Source organism: Cibotium barometz, chromosome 7 (assembly GCF_041138505.1).
Source record: "Cibotium barometz isolate CiBa-2024 chromosome 7, ASM4113850v1, whole genome shotgun sequence".
NCBI classification, from domain to species: Eukaryota; Viridiplantae; Streptophyta; class Polypodiopsida; order Cyatheales; family Cibotiaceae; genus Cibotium; species Cibotium barometz.
Window position 1 is genome coordinate 8,229,376 of NC_141052.1, and position 14,834 is coordinate 8,244,209.

The 14,834-nt window shown below is 45.9% G+C and overlaps 2 protein-coding genes across 3 annotated transcripts in view; both read right to left on the bottom strand.

Moving 5' to 3' along the window:
• Positions 1-4,421: 4,421 nt before the first annotated feature.
• Positions 4,422-14,834, bottom strand: part of LOC147636648 (putative pentatricopeptide repeat-containing protein At3g13770, mitochondrial) — a 40,899-nt gene continuing 30,486 nt past the window's right edge. The window contains exon 2 of one of the 2 annotated variants that reach the window (XM_086800107.1): positions 4,422-7,702. In XM_086800107.1, coding sequence (XP_086656233.1) covers positions 6,836-7,702 — 867 coding nt within the window. In that variant the 3' untranslated portion in view covers positions 4,422-6,835. The remainder of the gene's footprint in view (positions 7,703-14,834) is intronic. The other variant, XM_086800108.1, reaches the window with a different exon arrangement.
• Positions 4,545-6,760, bottom strand: LOC147636649 (pentatricopeptide repeat-containing protein At3g57430, chloroplastic-like). Its single transcript, XM_086799949.1, has 5 exons — positions 6,393-6,760; positions 5,511-6,309; positions 5,197-5,400; positions 4,717-4,944; positions 4,545-4,616 (listed from the first exon to the last, which is right to left on the bottom strand). The coding sequence occupies exons 1-5, from the start codon at positions 6,758-6,760 to the stop codon at positions 4,545-4,547; spliced, it is 1,671 nt and encodes a 556-aa protein (XP_086656075.1).

Sequence of the window (14,834 nt, forward strand, 5' to 3'; positions counted from 1 at the left end):
AGAAAGGGAGAAAAGCACTCTTTGTATGCAAGCAAAAGACACCTTTGGTGTGCGGGGAGGCCTACGAGGAGGCCATGGCGGCCTAAGGCATATCTTTGCACAACCTGATTTTTCCCTTGTGATGGTACACAGGAAAAGAAAGAGTGCTAGGTGTATGTGGGCTGTGATGCGCATAGAAGAAGGGGCAATTGGACGAGGCAAGTTTCGCACAGCAGAGGCAAGTTTGCATTGGGCAGTGGCGGCAGCAGGTTTGCGTTGGGCAGTGGACGGGCAACACAACCAGAGGTCTCAGCAGCATGGGTAGGCCGGATAGGGCCGTATAGATGGCAGAGACCAGAAAGAAGGTCATATGCTTGGATGCGCACATAGAGATGTTGGGAGAAGGAAGCTAAAAGAGGCATGAATGTTAAAATAGGAAAAGCGTGAGTTCCAAAAAAAAAAAAAAAAACAAGTGAGCATTTTTTGTGCCAAGGGAAGAGGGGGCTTATTTTTAAGCTTCAGCTTTTAAAAGCACAAAACTGAAGCAAGTGTGCTTTTTAAACTAATTCCCCCTATAAATTTAGTCCCTTCTTGTTGGCTCATACTTACAAGTTGTGCAAGATCTATCTATATACGCCATGTCGAACCTCTTTTTATCTCCGAAAGCTACAAACTTTGTTCCAGCCCTCTCATCCACCCTAAAATCCTTCAACCTTTCACTTATTTCCGGTAAATCATTACCTTTTATCATTGCTTTTCTCCAAGTTAGCATGCATGTTTTGTGTGTACTAGAGATATATTGAGTCAGTGGGCAATAATTATGTAAAGTTATCCGACAGTTAACGGGGTGGAGTCAGTTCGACGATGACGATTTTGAGCAAGAGAAGCCACCAAGATGGCTTGGATTTCATCCACCGCCAGTGATAAGGCTAGAGGATAAATAGGAGCATGTTATTCAAGATCCCTTGGATAGTGTCGGTGGGCCCAAGTTTAATGGACGCTCCATGCCTTTGCCAATCAATGACGTGGGGTTGTCAAGTGGTGTCACGAGGCTTTAGCTAGGTGGGATTCAAGTCTGACTTTGCACACACATTGGTGGGTGCTCAATAGTCTGGAGTTCACAGATCCTAAGACTTGATACTTACTTGTCTCAAGTTCACAGATCCTAAGACTTGATACTTACTTGTAAGTACTTTTGTAAAATCCTTAATTAATAATCCTTATTTTTTGGAGGTCTTTACCGAACTGTGATCGAATCTAATTTGTGCATGATCTTACTCTTCCACATGAGTGATTAATTCTTTTTTTAAATGGTGAAAGAGGTCATACCTAGTTTTACCATGAACCCTTCATGGTAAAACCACTAGGTGGCAAGTGGTAGGCAGTCTTGTCCAAAATTGGTATAACCCAAGCCAGGGAGCGAAGTTAGACAGTCTTGTGGCGATGGTCATAATCCAAGATGCCTAGGCCGTGGTTTTCAGATGGCTTATAGTGGTCATACCTAGTGTTACCACCATGAACCCTTCATGGTAAAACCACTAGGTGGCAAGCCGTCCTGTCCAAAATTGGTATAATTCAAGACAGGGTGTGAAGTTAGATAGTCTTGTGGTGATGGTCATAATCTGAGATGCCTAGCCCGCGGTTTCCGGATGGCTTATAGACAACCAGTTAGAGCTGACTGCAAAAGCCAGGAATAAGGATTCGGGTGTGAACATGATGACCTACCAACCCAAATCCACCTAGTTTTGGCCAAACCATGGTTTTTTGAGCCTTGGGTAAATTAACCCTTTGTCCTTTAAATTAAATTAATGTCCACATACACACATGGTAGCGCCTACCAATTGATTTTTCCATGGAAACCTTGCAATCCTGGCCTCAATATTTTTAATTAAATGATGGCACTTGTCTTAGTAATTTTTATTCTCTTCTAAATAAATTTATCATTTTCTCTTTTTGACCTATATTAAATACAAGTGTGCACTCGTGCACATGCACACACAGGGGTTTCCTCATTAATTTATGTACATGAACATTATTAATTTTACTTAAAAAGGCTTCTTCTATTTTAATATATTTATGCTTAGTAAGAAAGATCTTACACCTAAGATCCTGTCATAGTTACTGTTTTTCACCTCCTGTCGCTCGCCCCATAGGCACTATTTTATCGGCCCATAGGCGATGTTGCCGAGGAAGCACCTAGTTAGGTTTTGAACCCAAGACCTTTTAGTCCTAGACAAACACCTTCACCACTTGAGCCATCACCTCATTGGCTGTATGCAAATGATATTAAGCTCGTATCAAACTAAGGGCACACCAGACATTTTGCGAGGAGAGGGCCCTCAGTGTGAATTATGGCAAGACCAAGATCATGCTCTTAAACACCTCACATCAGTCTGCCAAACATGCATTTTCATTCAAAGGCAGCCGTGGAGATCACCACCTCCTATGTATACCTCAGAGTCACCTTCACAAGGGCCTATCTTTACCTTACGCCTAGTAGAGCACCGGCACGAATTGCCCGTGGACATGCAACCTTGGCCCAAGTGGAGAGACTGTTTTCACGCCCACTTCTCTTACATAGCACGAAAAGCTCGCCCTTGGACAAATTGATCAGACATGTCATGATGTGTGGGGCTTGTTTCTAGGACCAAGCTTGGGAGACAAGGATTGGAGGATAGAGAGAGTAAAGGTTATGATGTTTTCTCTCTCTCTCTCTCTCTCTCTCCCCCCCCCCCCAAATTAGCCTTCAGCTTAAGATCCTCCATTTTTCTCCGCCTGTAGGTGCTTTTTTATCCACCCGTAGGCAATGCCGCCGAGGAAGCACCTTGTGAGGTTTGAAACCCAGGACCTCCTGGTCCTAGACAAACACCTTTACCACTTCAGCTATCAAATCATTGGCTCAGGTTATGATGTTCTTGCACATGATCAGGAGTAAGCCCTGAGTGCCCCATGAGATTGTCCTTGCAGCACCACCCCTAGTCATTCATGCCCTCTTACCACCTTTTTACTCTGGATAGAGACAGGCTCCCGAGGTTGGCACTAGTGTCCTCTTGCCGCTTACAGGCTGAGTCATGTTACTCCCAAGTATCTAATTGGTTGGAGACACATGGCCTACAGATGAACTTGCAACCCTTTAAGTACTCCCTTGACTCGACTTTCTTGGATCTCTTTAGACACAAGATCAACAACATTGACTTTACATAGCTTCACACTAGTCGGACATGGCTGACATCCATTGAGCTTCCTGCAAAGCTGGCCTTCTACAGAGAGCATTTCTTATGGGTCACAGCTGAGAAGCATGGGCTCTTTCACGAGCACGTCACATGCCATGAGGATTGCTATTGGCCAGATGAGCGTATCTTAACACCAACTCAGGATAGAGATTGGGTGCTGATGGCATCCCATGCATAAGAGGCTTGGATATGCAAGCTATGCTTAACCATAGAGATAAAGTCAAACGAACATTATGTGTTCAGAATCCAGATGCCCAGTGTATTATCAGATACGGGGAGGTTCCAAGCCTCCATCACAGATTTCTTCAGCCCCTGACAACAGACAGCCGCCAGCACCCATCCAATAGCTGTACAGAGCATATGGGACACACAGACCAGTTCCTGTGATCGATCCCATGAGGTTTTGGCTACTCCACCTGCGGAGTCATCATAGATCGGGCAGGCTCTCTCCAGAGATTCAGACCTTCCACCTGTTAGCTTCAATTCGAGACATCTCCGACACCATATGTAGGCACTGTCACGAGAGGTGGACATCTCGGCTACTGTATCTTGGGCATTTGATGTGTCCATGTCTACTTTTACATTGTACTACACAGACCTACACAGTACGTAGGCCATCTTTTTCTTTTCGTGTTCTGACATCCAGTCTACACATGGATTGTGTGTATGTAGGACCTTTTTCATGTTCTGACATCCAGTCTACACATGGATCATATATAGCACATTTTTTGGTCTCATAGACCCGAAGGGTCTTTACCAGTAGACAATAAAATCTCTCTCTCTCTCTCTCTCTCTCTCTCTCCACAGCTTGGATCCCGGTCTCTGGCTGTAATCTGACATTCGGGGGAGATTTTGTTGTCTCTTCTGAGAGGGTCTTGGCCCACTATCCAGGATTATGGACTTTTCGAACCAATGGTGCCTCAGGAGTTTCCTGATGGGACTACGTAGACACAGAGATCTCCTTCTCAGAGAGGGTAGAGCCCAGACTCAAGACAACTCACAACCTCACAAGGTTTATAAATCAAGTACTCCCTTCCAAGCTGTGATTCTATGGTCCTTTAAAAAGAGTAAATCCTTGTATTCAACCCCCCTTGAAATGTGCAAAAAAGCGCATAAAGGCTCCCCTATGCAATCTATAAAGTAGTGTTGTGTAGAGCTTTTACAAAGATAGAAGTGCAACAGAAAGACAAGCAAATTCAAGGCATGCACTAGAGACCCTGAAATCCTTGTATTATGTACAATAGAAGAAAACACAACTAAATGTTTTTCCAAGCACAAAAGGTGATCAATTTTCTGCAGATCCCAATCCTTGGTGCATATGACACCCCTTGCTCAATTGCAAATGCTGGCTGCCAGACAGTTCTGCTCCTTCAATTGCCTTGCTCCAGTGCATTGAAGACCTACCTTCAGGATGCAGAACATTTGCTGAAATGAACATGGGGGGCCTCTTCACGGGCCCATGCAAGCTGTGGGCTGGTCGACTTTAATTTCAGCCTAATTCAACCTTTATAATAAGGTCCAACTGCCCAGTTGATGGGCTCTCTGGCTGGCCAGCCCAGCACAACTGCTGTCCATTCACATAATTGCTGCCCAGACTGCCCATATGCAGCCTGCTATCGTAGCATTCTACTTGCCGGGTTGGCTGCCACACTGCTGCCAGAGCTGTGCTTATGCCTGTACTTGTAGGTGGGTCACGTGTTGCTCTCAAGGCACAATAATGTGATGAGCTGACCTGATGAACATCAGAACTCATTTTCCATGTTTCTCACAACCAATGTGTATTGCCATGTTTAGAACAGTATGGCCCCCCAATGCAGCATCCATGGGCACCCTTGCAAGCGATTGGCCCATGTATTACACTGACCTCATCTATTGTTTACTTATAAAGACCTTGACCCTCATCTTGTTGATGGTATGCTACGTGGCCAAAAAGTGAAGGGTTATTAACTTGGAAGTTGGTCTACATAAGGCTTGCATGGAGCACCGAATCCAACCATGGCACATAATCCTCCCTTTTCATGTGGGCACTTAATCTTCGAAGCTTTACTCGTAAATTGCCACTTTCTTGCCGGCTTTGGTCATGTACAACAAAGTCATGCACCTTATCATTCACCTCGATAAAGGCTTGTCCTGGCTTCTTCCATGCTTTTGCATGCTTTCTCAACTCTTGCATGTTGTCTGCATCCTCCTGCATGCTAGCAACAGCATAGAAATTTGACATGATTACATATCCACAAGGATACTCACTATCTAATGTGACAATTGAATCAAAGCATTGCTTTCCAAGCTTCAAATCACCATATGCTTAGAGTGGCTCAGCAAAGATGTCCACATGACAAGATCTGGTGCAAATGGAGAAGTTGTCACTAGATAAGCTGCATCTAGCAAGCGTCCTGCACGGCCAAGAAGTTCAATCAAACAGACATAATGATCTAGTCTAGGTATAATGTCATATGTGTCCCTCAAAGACTTGAAGTGAAGACAGCCTTCATAGAGTAGACCTAGCTGATTGCAAGCTGAGAGAAGGCTAGCAAAAGTTACATCATTAGGCTTCAGCCCTTCCTGCTGCATGTCCTTAAACGATTTCACAGCCAACTCATAGTTGCCATGGTGTGCAAATCCTGCAATAATTGCATTCCATGTTGTCACCGTTTTTGTTGGCATTTTGTCAAATACAGTTAAAGTATCGTGGAGGCTTCCACATTTTGCATACATGTCAATAAGGCTGTTTAAAACTGGAACATCCAACTCCCACCCACTCTCAACGACCTGGGCATGTACTAGCCTACCCTGATCTAATGCTGACAGAATTGAGCATGCTTTCAAGATGCAGAAAAATGTAACATTGTCTGGTTCTTTGCCCTCAAGCAGCATGTTGCAAAAAAGATGTAAAGCTTCCTGGCCATGCCCATGCTGCACATATCCTGCAATCATTGAACTCCATGACACCACATCTCGTTTTGCTAGTTTATCAAATAATCTACGAGCATTGTCAAGGCTCCCATACTTTGCGTACATGAAGACTAGAGTGTTCCCAACAATTTCATTCAAGTCACAACTATTTGCAATGACCTGGGCACATAATAGCTCCCCTGGGCTAGCCCACACACATTGGAGCAAGCTTTAACAATGATAGCATATGTGGTGTTATCTGGCCCCACATTCTCCAGTTGCATGCACTGGAAATAATGAATAGCCTCCTTAAAATGTCCATCTTGTGCAAAGCCTGCTATTATCGCATTCCAGGGCACAACACTCCGTCTTGGCAAGGTTCCAAACACCTTATAAGCATCCATAGGGCTGAAACATCTGAAATACATGTCAATAAGGATACTTCCAATAAAATCTTCCACTTCAGGGTCTTTCTCAAGCACAAGGCATGCATCAGCTTGCCTTGATGCAGCATTTCCCTTTGAGAACAAGCTTTGAGGACACCTACAAATGTGGCACAGTCTGGTTCCACCCCCTCGTGTTGCATTTGCTGGAAAAGTTGAAGAGCTATCTGACCATGCCCATACTGAGCATAAGTTGAAAGCATCGCGCTCCATGTAACCACACTCCTCTTAGGCAACTCATAGAAGACTCTATCAGCATCTTCCAAACTCCCACATTTTCCATACATGTCAATTAAGTATTCCAACAACCAAATCAAATTCACAGATGCTTTTGATAATAAGGGCATGAATTAGTTTTCCATAATCCAGACAAGCCATGCTGGAACATGCTTTCAGAATGCTTACAAATGTAACAACATTGGGATCTGGACCCTCTTGCTGCATTCGTTGGAAAAGATGAAGGGCTGCTTGACCATTGCCATAATAAGCATACCCTGCAATCATTGAGCTCCAGGCCACTATAGCTCGCTTTGGCAAACTGTCAAAAACACTTCGTGCATCTTTAAGACACCCACATTTAGCATACATGTTGATGAGGGTGTTTCCAATGAATACATCAGACTCCAAACCACTCTCAACAATATGAGAATGTATCATATTGCCCTGATTCAAGGCAGCTATACTGGAGCAGGCTTGAAGTGCAGCATTGAAAGCGTAATCACCCGGTTTCACTTCCAGATCTTGCATTTGATTGTATAGTTTGAGGGCCTGCTGACCACATCCAAACTTGGCATGTGCTGAAATGATTGCACTCCATGTGAACACATTGGACTTGGGCAATCTACTGAAAACTTGATTCGCTTCCAGCAAGCTTCCGCACAAAGAAAACATGCGCACCAGATGGCATCCCAAAAAAGCATCCATCCCAAATCCATTTCTCAAAATGAGTGAGTGTATGTGTCTTCCTGCTTTGAGATTTCTGCTCTTTATGCATAGTTGCAAAAGACAGTAGAAGATACTAATAGAGATAGATAGGCCTCGTTCAGCCAAGAAATCAACTGCTCGAATTGCCTCATCAAGTTTACCATGGTTGCATAATTTTCTCAGGTCCTGTAACAACCCAAAAGAGCTAAAATAGGTACTATTTGGCACCACCTGCATGATTTCCCCAAGAAAACTATCACTACAACTACACCATGGTGGCAAGAGCCAGACACCCCTACTTTATTACAGTTCTAGGACGATCCCCCCCCCCCCCCCCCCCCCCCCCCAAAAAAAAAAGCAACGTAGTGTAGTTACCTAGAGAGGAGTCCCTTGAAGAATAAAAAGAATTTTTCCAGCACCCACCACCGTACTCACCTGCCCCCAATCCCCTTGCATTAGCAACCTCAACGCTCAGCTCTGATGCCTTCTCCCTGTTACACCAGACGTATCCCAGCTTCACCTCCTTGCTTCTACACTCAGCCCTCTGCCTAGTGCCCGACCTGCTCTACCCCCTGATGCCGATGGCTATCCTCCTGCTCTGCCTGCCCAACACTGTACTTTCTTGATCTCTTTCCTCTCTCCTGGCGGCAGCGGCAACCTTCATTTTGAACCTCCCCAGTTCCCCTCCGTGGCAAACCATTACACTATCTTTTCCTCACCCAGCTACTTTGTACCATTTTCTCAACAGTGCTCCTGCCTCTCTTTACACCTACCTCCCCTTCATTCTTGCCAAAGCTTGCCTTATCCAGCTACATCTAGGCCTACTTCCATGGCCTGTTATATGAATGCAATAATAAATGGAGGAATTTTAGTTGGGTATTTCTAATTGTGTACTTTTCTTTTCCCCGGGAAAAAAGATCCTTCTATTAGTTATAGGAAAACCAACCAATAGGCTGAATTACAAGCACTGAACCTTTAAAAGAGGACAAAACACAAGAGGAGGGTAGTCCTGGCCGCTCTCGAAGGGAACTACCTCATACGCCGCACGCGTGGGGCGCCCGGGGTTGGGGAGTGGGTTTGGTTGGGGGGGGGGGGGGGGGGGGGGGGGGGGGGGGGAAAGTGAGGTCTCCGATGCTGTCCAAGAGGAAGGGACCTTGCTACCACATGGGTAGGAAGGACTCTCACATTCCGCATGCGATCCTGTCACGTCCAATGCCCACACGAGATGCAACATCTCCATCTTGGGCTAGCCCTAAGGGCTGGCCCCATCCTAAATGCAAACTACATGCTTCCTACAGACACCTAGTGTCTAGTCGCAAACCCAACACTCAAATCATCTATCATTCTAGAGGGAGACTCACAGTACGAACTGGCTTAGGCCACCCAAGAAGAGCCAGAAAGGTCCTAGGCCTTGCCTTGCCCACCAGCCCAATGGGAGGGTTGGGCAGGCTGTCGGCCAGCCTAAGGGGCTTGGCCAGGCAGCCGACGGGCCCTAGAGGCCAGCCCAGCCAGGCGGCCAGGCCTAGGTGCTGCCCACCAACCAGTCGGCCAGGCCCAGGTGCTGCCCAGCAGTGAGGCGCAAGCCTGGGCAGCAGCCAGGGTAGGCGCAAGGGGCCAGCCAGCCTCCAATGTGAAAGCAAGGAATAAAAGCATTTATTTGCTACTAGACCAGGTCGTGGGATTTTCAGAAACAGGCCGACCCCTGTAAAACCAGCCTATAGCCCAAGCATCTCATAATTCACAAAGGGCTTGCTGAATTCCAAGGGCCAGGACAGACAAGGGAAACTCTCAGCCAAGGTGAAGAGTGCAGGTCAAGAACCAGATTTTATTTGAAGATTTGCATCATTCTAATGAAGCAAATACACCATTCATGGTGGGGGCCCTACACAGGGTATTCGAGACCCAATACTGTGTCCACTTCTCTCTCTCTCTCTCTCTCTCTCTCTCTCTCTCCTCTCTATGCTGTGTGTTATCTTCGTCGCAAACGATTGCTAATTTCAGAACATTGAAGTTAGCAATCCTTCCACTGAACTTCCCCATGTTACATTGGTATCAGAGCATCAGGCTTAGCAAGGCTAAACACGTATTCAGTCCAAGATGAAGGTGCACAGTCTAAGGAAAGGAACACAAGACATGGAACAAGTTCCCAGGAGGTTGGTTGGTGTTTTCCACAAGGCCCAAGGGGAATGGCAATCCTGTGAGTCTGGTGTCACTTGGGGCACACCAGGAAAGGATTTCAAGTAACGGTTCCAAGGGAGCATGATCCTCCAAGGGGTGGAGTGAAAGTGCCAAACTCAATACTCATGAAAAGAAGACCAGAGAAAGTGTTCAGGGACAGGACATGAAGGGATAGGGAACAAGATCGAACAGATGCATAGATCTTCAACAAATTTGGAGTGGATTTGGAGACCGGGCGGGGTTTTCAGTGTGAAAAGGTTGCCAGGAAGGGAAGGATGACATCAAATAGGTTGGGGACTCCACGAATAGACAATGGGATGATGACAGTCATCCAAGAACACAAGTTGGAATCCCGTCATCAAGTTTAACAGAGGGGGATGTCATGTGCAAGACATGTGCCGGGCCCCGGCTAATTCCCAGGTCTAATCTTGAAGGGCAACAAGATAAAGAACCAGATTAGGACCAGATTTAGGAGCTAGTGCTGGAAGTTTGGGCAGGAAGACCTTATGGAAGACTCAAGAGGCTGCCGGCCAAATTATATGAAGAACATCCATCTGTCACGACTGCAACAACTAAAGGGACATTTGTCCAGGACCTAGCTGACAGCAGGTCAGTCAGTCCATAGGGAATTTCATGCCCTATAAAAGGACACACTAGCTCATTGTTTAATTCATTCACCCCTCCCATAGACTAAGTCATAGATCAGGGTTTTGATTAGGTGTTTTACCACCTTTTGAGGGGCAGCCATGGGCTAGCCAAGATGTACCTTTTTGTACTAAATGAATATTCTGAAACTCAGCTATCTCTCTCTCTCTTCTCTCCATCTCTCTTGCTTGCGTTTTTTGTGGTGTTTAGGACTGAAAGAAGACTTCCACAGCATTCCACATGTGACATTGGTATCAGAGCCTTCTTCAAGTGTGAAGATTCAGCCAGAGAACTAGAAGAAAGAGAGAAATTTTTTTTCTCGCTTGTGTGGTGGCTTCTAGACTCCGGAGGACCACCCCTTTCCTTGTGACTCCTGTCCCTAGAAGGATGGCTGGTTTCTAGCCTTTGGAAAGTCTCCCACACACAGTGTGGATGGTCAGATTGCGTTCGGGAAAAGGAAGTGCATTTTCCCGCTATGGCGAGATTCGACAAAGAGAGAGAACAAAGAACTTCAGAACAAAGAGCACCAAGCAGTCCTTTGAGGGCAGCAAACATAAGTGTGCATGACATGTTCCCAGACGATGATGCGAGCAATCGCAGACCAGAGCACCAAATTGGAAGAGCAGAAGGCGCAGATCTGGCCCTGGAAGAAAGAACCCGTTTTCCAACCCCTTTTCTCCTCCTCCTCTCTCCTTTTTTTTCGCAGATCCCGATAGCAGATCCTCTACCGGATAACCCTTTTGAAGGGTTACGACCACAACCGAGTTTGACGCTCAAGTTGCAGATGCAAGCAATGGAGATTCAATTGATAGAAGACCGTGTGGCAGCATCCTGTACTGCTGCACAAAAAGACGCCAAACAATGCGTGCAGCACGAAAGATTTCTTGCGGCCTTAGACGCAAGAGCAACACCAACGGCTTCCTCAAGTCATCCTCCCGAGAGGATGAAACTTCAGTAAATATAATGGAAAACTCGACCCCACAACCCTTTATTCCTAGTTGCATCAATTTGAAGCTTATTTTGTTGCAGTTAGAAGAATGATACTGATAGAGTAATCTTGGCTAGTTGGTGAGGCCATTCCTTGGTGGACTCAGTGGGCACATGCCACACCAGATTAGGTATGGCGGCTTATGTCTGGGACGAGTTTTATCCTCAATCTTAAGCGGCGGTTTCTACCGCCCCCATTAACTTGAGCGACTCAAAGACGAGTTCAAGGGGGCACGTTAAACGCGCAACCAATCCTGCAGTTTACCAATAAAATTTGCAACCTATGTTTGCAATTGGGCATATCTCACAAGGACAAAGAAGGCAATTCCTTTATGGCCTTGACACACAAATCCAGTAGGAAGTGCGTATGTTTCAGCCAGCCACCTTCGAGGGTGCACTCTCGTTTATGTAGAGTGATGAAATGAAGTACAATGGCGGAAAGCCCAAAACTTCCCAACCTTCGCTCCCAAGGCATCCGCCTCAAGGAAAAAAGGCCAAAACCAGACAGGGTCTTCCCCAGGACAAAGTGTAACTCGTGGCGGGTGCCCGGGGGACTAGGGCCTTTGACACACTTGTTGATACCATCAATGCATATTAAAACATTTAAACATGGCCACAGCCTTAACACATATCCATCATCACTTTGCATAAAACATGAAGCTGGACAAAACATCCACAAATGCTGAAAATGGAGCTTGCACGTGTGACACCGCATAGAGGCCGGAATGGGCCGACCCCCCCCTTGGAGTATTTTATTACCCAAGGAGAATAACATCATGTACAAGCTTTGAGGGCCTTACTCTCCCCACGGGAGATGCCGGATTATCCATATACAAATGCCATAACACAGCCCCACACGAGGCAACCAAGCCGGAACATAGGCTGTAGAAATGCCGAGCCAACAATATAATCCATATACCTCCGTGTGGGTACTGACTCTTCCCCAAAAACCACGGGTCTTCATGCAATAGAGCTGGTACAGCAAGTACAACTCTCCATTCAGCCGGTACAACAGGTACAATGGCTGGTACAGCAAGTACAGAAGCTGGTACAGCTAGTACAAGGGCTGGTACAATAGGTACAGTGGCTGGTACAGCTGGTACGATGGCTGGTACAGTAGGTACAGCAAGTATAGAAGCTGGTACAGCTGGTACAATGGGTGGTACAACAAGTACAGAAGCTGGTACAGCCAATACAAGGGCTGGTACAGCCGGTACGATGGCTGGTACAGCAGGTACAGCAAGTACAAAAGCTGGTACAACCGGTACAATGGATGGTACAGCAAGTACAAGGTTGGTACACCAGAACAAGGGCTGGTACAGCCGGTACGGTGGCTGGTACAGCCGGTACAAAAGCTTCAGTATTTCTTCGCGATGGAAGCCTCCAAAACAGTCCCCAACAGCCGGTATTCTTCATGGGCAGCCTTCAAGAGAGAGAGAAAGAGAGTAGCCATCATTAGGGCAGCCTTCAACGTTGGTAGAGGCTAGTGTGCAGCAAGAGAGCATTTTTAATGAAGAGAGAGGGCTCCAATTTATAGATTTGGGCCTCCCATGAGCTAAAATGGCAAGAGAAGGCTACGATGACAAGTGGAGAGTCCCACAATAGCTGAAGTGACAAGTGTGAGGCCACTTGTCTCACTTTGATCCACTTTCTAACAAATGTCAAGGCCACTTGTCCTCACTTTGGTCCACCTCCTTGCCACATGTCCCAATCTAAGAGATGGGTCCTTCCATAAACTTTATCTCTAAAAATATTCCAACTGGTAGACATTCTGTCATAGGCACTTTGCCAACTCTTGGTATCTGCTCAATTCCAGATGTAATGACGCGAACAGAATTTCCATCGGAGTCGGGCCAAAAATAGCAACTCTCCTAAATTTTGGGAGTGTGGTCCTTTGTATTCTAGGATAATCCCCCCATTCCCAAAGCTTGTACTTTCCAAATATTTAACATCCTGGAGTCCACCAGACCCCTTTCACACTCGGAAATGTCCAGGCTCGTGACACAAAGCACAGGAGCCTATGGCTCCAAGAACTCGACCAATGCACCCAAGCTTACTCCAGACCAGAAAGCTCAGGCAAGCAAGACCAGTGGAAAATTGAGTGCTAAGAAGACAGCTCACTACAAGAACAAGGGTAGGTGTTTCTTTTGTCACACAAAAGGACACACTTCTAAGGAGTGTCCAAAGAAGACTACCACTCCATAGATGACCACCCCAGCCTCCATGGTGAGCCTAACTCCCACATAGACCCCAATGGCCGTCTCTAGTTCTTCAGATCCCGGTTCTTCGGTTGGTGTAATCGTTAGCTAGAAGCGCGAAGATAAGCAAAAGGGCCCCCAAGGCCAGAGTATGAGCGCAATGAATTGCTCAAGATCTTTGGCTACATAGGTGGCCAGGGAGTCGTCTTGTTTGATAGCCGCAGCACGGAGGATGTGGTTACGAAACAGGCCACTCAACGCGCCCGGTTCATGCTGACTTCAATAGACAAGAAAGTTAAGGGATTTAGCATAGGCATGACGACAAGCATCAAGTTTAAAGCTCACGGTGCCAAGCTAGTAATTTAAGACAAAGTTTGTGTGAGATTTTATGGTTTCTCCTCTTGTAGGAGCACACATAGTTCTAGGAATTCAATGGTTTCACAAGTTCAGCCAGATATTGATTGGGATAGGCACACTTTTTGGATTATCCGAAATGTGTCCAAAGCCCCAGTGACCATTAAATGTGAGCCAGGAATCCCGAACTTTCCTCTCATAAGCCACTTGCAGGCATAGTTGTCACGGTACGAAAAGACGATACCGTACGGGAATTTTGGTACGATATGAAATTTTCGGATACCGAACGATAAAATACGGTTTTTTTTTTTCACTTACAACCTATGGAGCTTCAAGCTTGAATGTGAGGGAAGGTTGGGAGGGGAGGAGTCTACAGTGCTAGAGGAACCAGAACATGGATATGTGTCTCTCCCAGTTGGATCTCCCGATTGTCTCCAAAAGAACCTAGATGGGTAATGCAATACCAAAGGTCTCCCAGTGTAGCGTTTATGACTAAGGGACCCTCCTTGCACAAATACACGCAGTGCATCTAGGGTGATAGGTTTAGGGACTCCTCTCTAGATCAAAATGGCCATGTCCAAATCTTCTCCCTCGTACATAACTTGAGAATCTAACTGTCTAGCCTACCTATACCAGGATCTCCAAGTGATGTAGCAAGATTCTCTCATCCTACCAATCAAGCATACACTACCAGTCTACCTTGCCAGATTTTTTAGGTCTCTCAACAACCCCATATGGAATACTGAGTGGACACGAAAGTTGCGAAGTATTGCGAGCATTTGGAATCTTCGTTAAGCAGGGTTTCTATATTTTTTTTTAAGCATTTAGAATTTTCTTTTTCAAAAAAAAAATTGGGAGGAAAAAAAAACACTCATACCGTACGGTATCATACCGTACGAACCGTACGATACGAATGGGTCGTACCGATACGAGAAACAACTATGCTTGCAGGCTACACGAGAAATCAAGACAAGCGCACAATGTACGATGATTTATATCTA

Excerpts from the sequence above, each read along its gene's own strand:
- LOC147636649 (XM_086799949.1), bottom strand. The coding sequence starts at position 6,760 with ATGGAGCGCGATGCTTTCAACTTATGCTCAGTATGGGCATGGTCAGAT. Across the intron at positions 4,945-5,196 it reads ATGTGCCATGGTTGGATTCG|GTCAGCTCATCACATTATTG; the intron begins GTGCTCCATGCA and ends GATGTTCATCAG. Across the intron at positions 4,617-4,716 it reads AGTTGGACCTTATTATAAAG|GTAGGTCTTCAATGCACTGG; the intron begins GTTGAATTAGGC and ends TGCATCCTGAAG.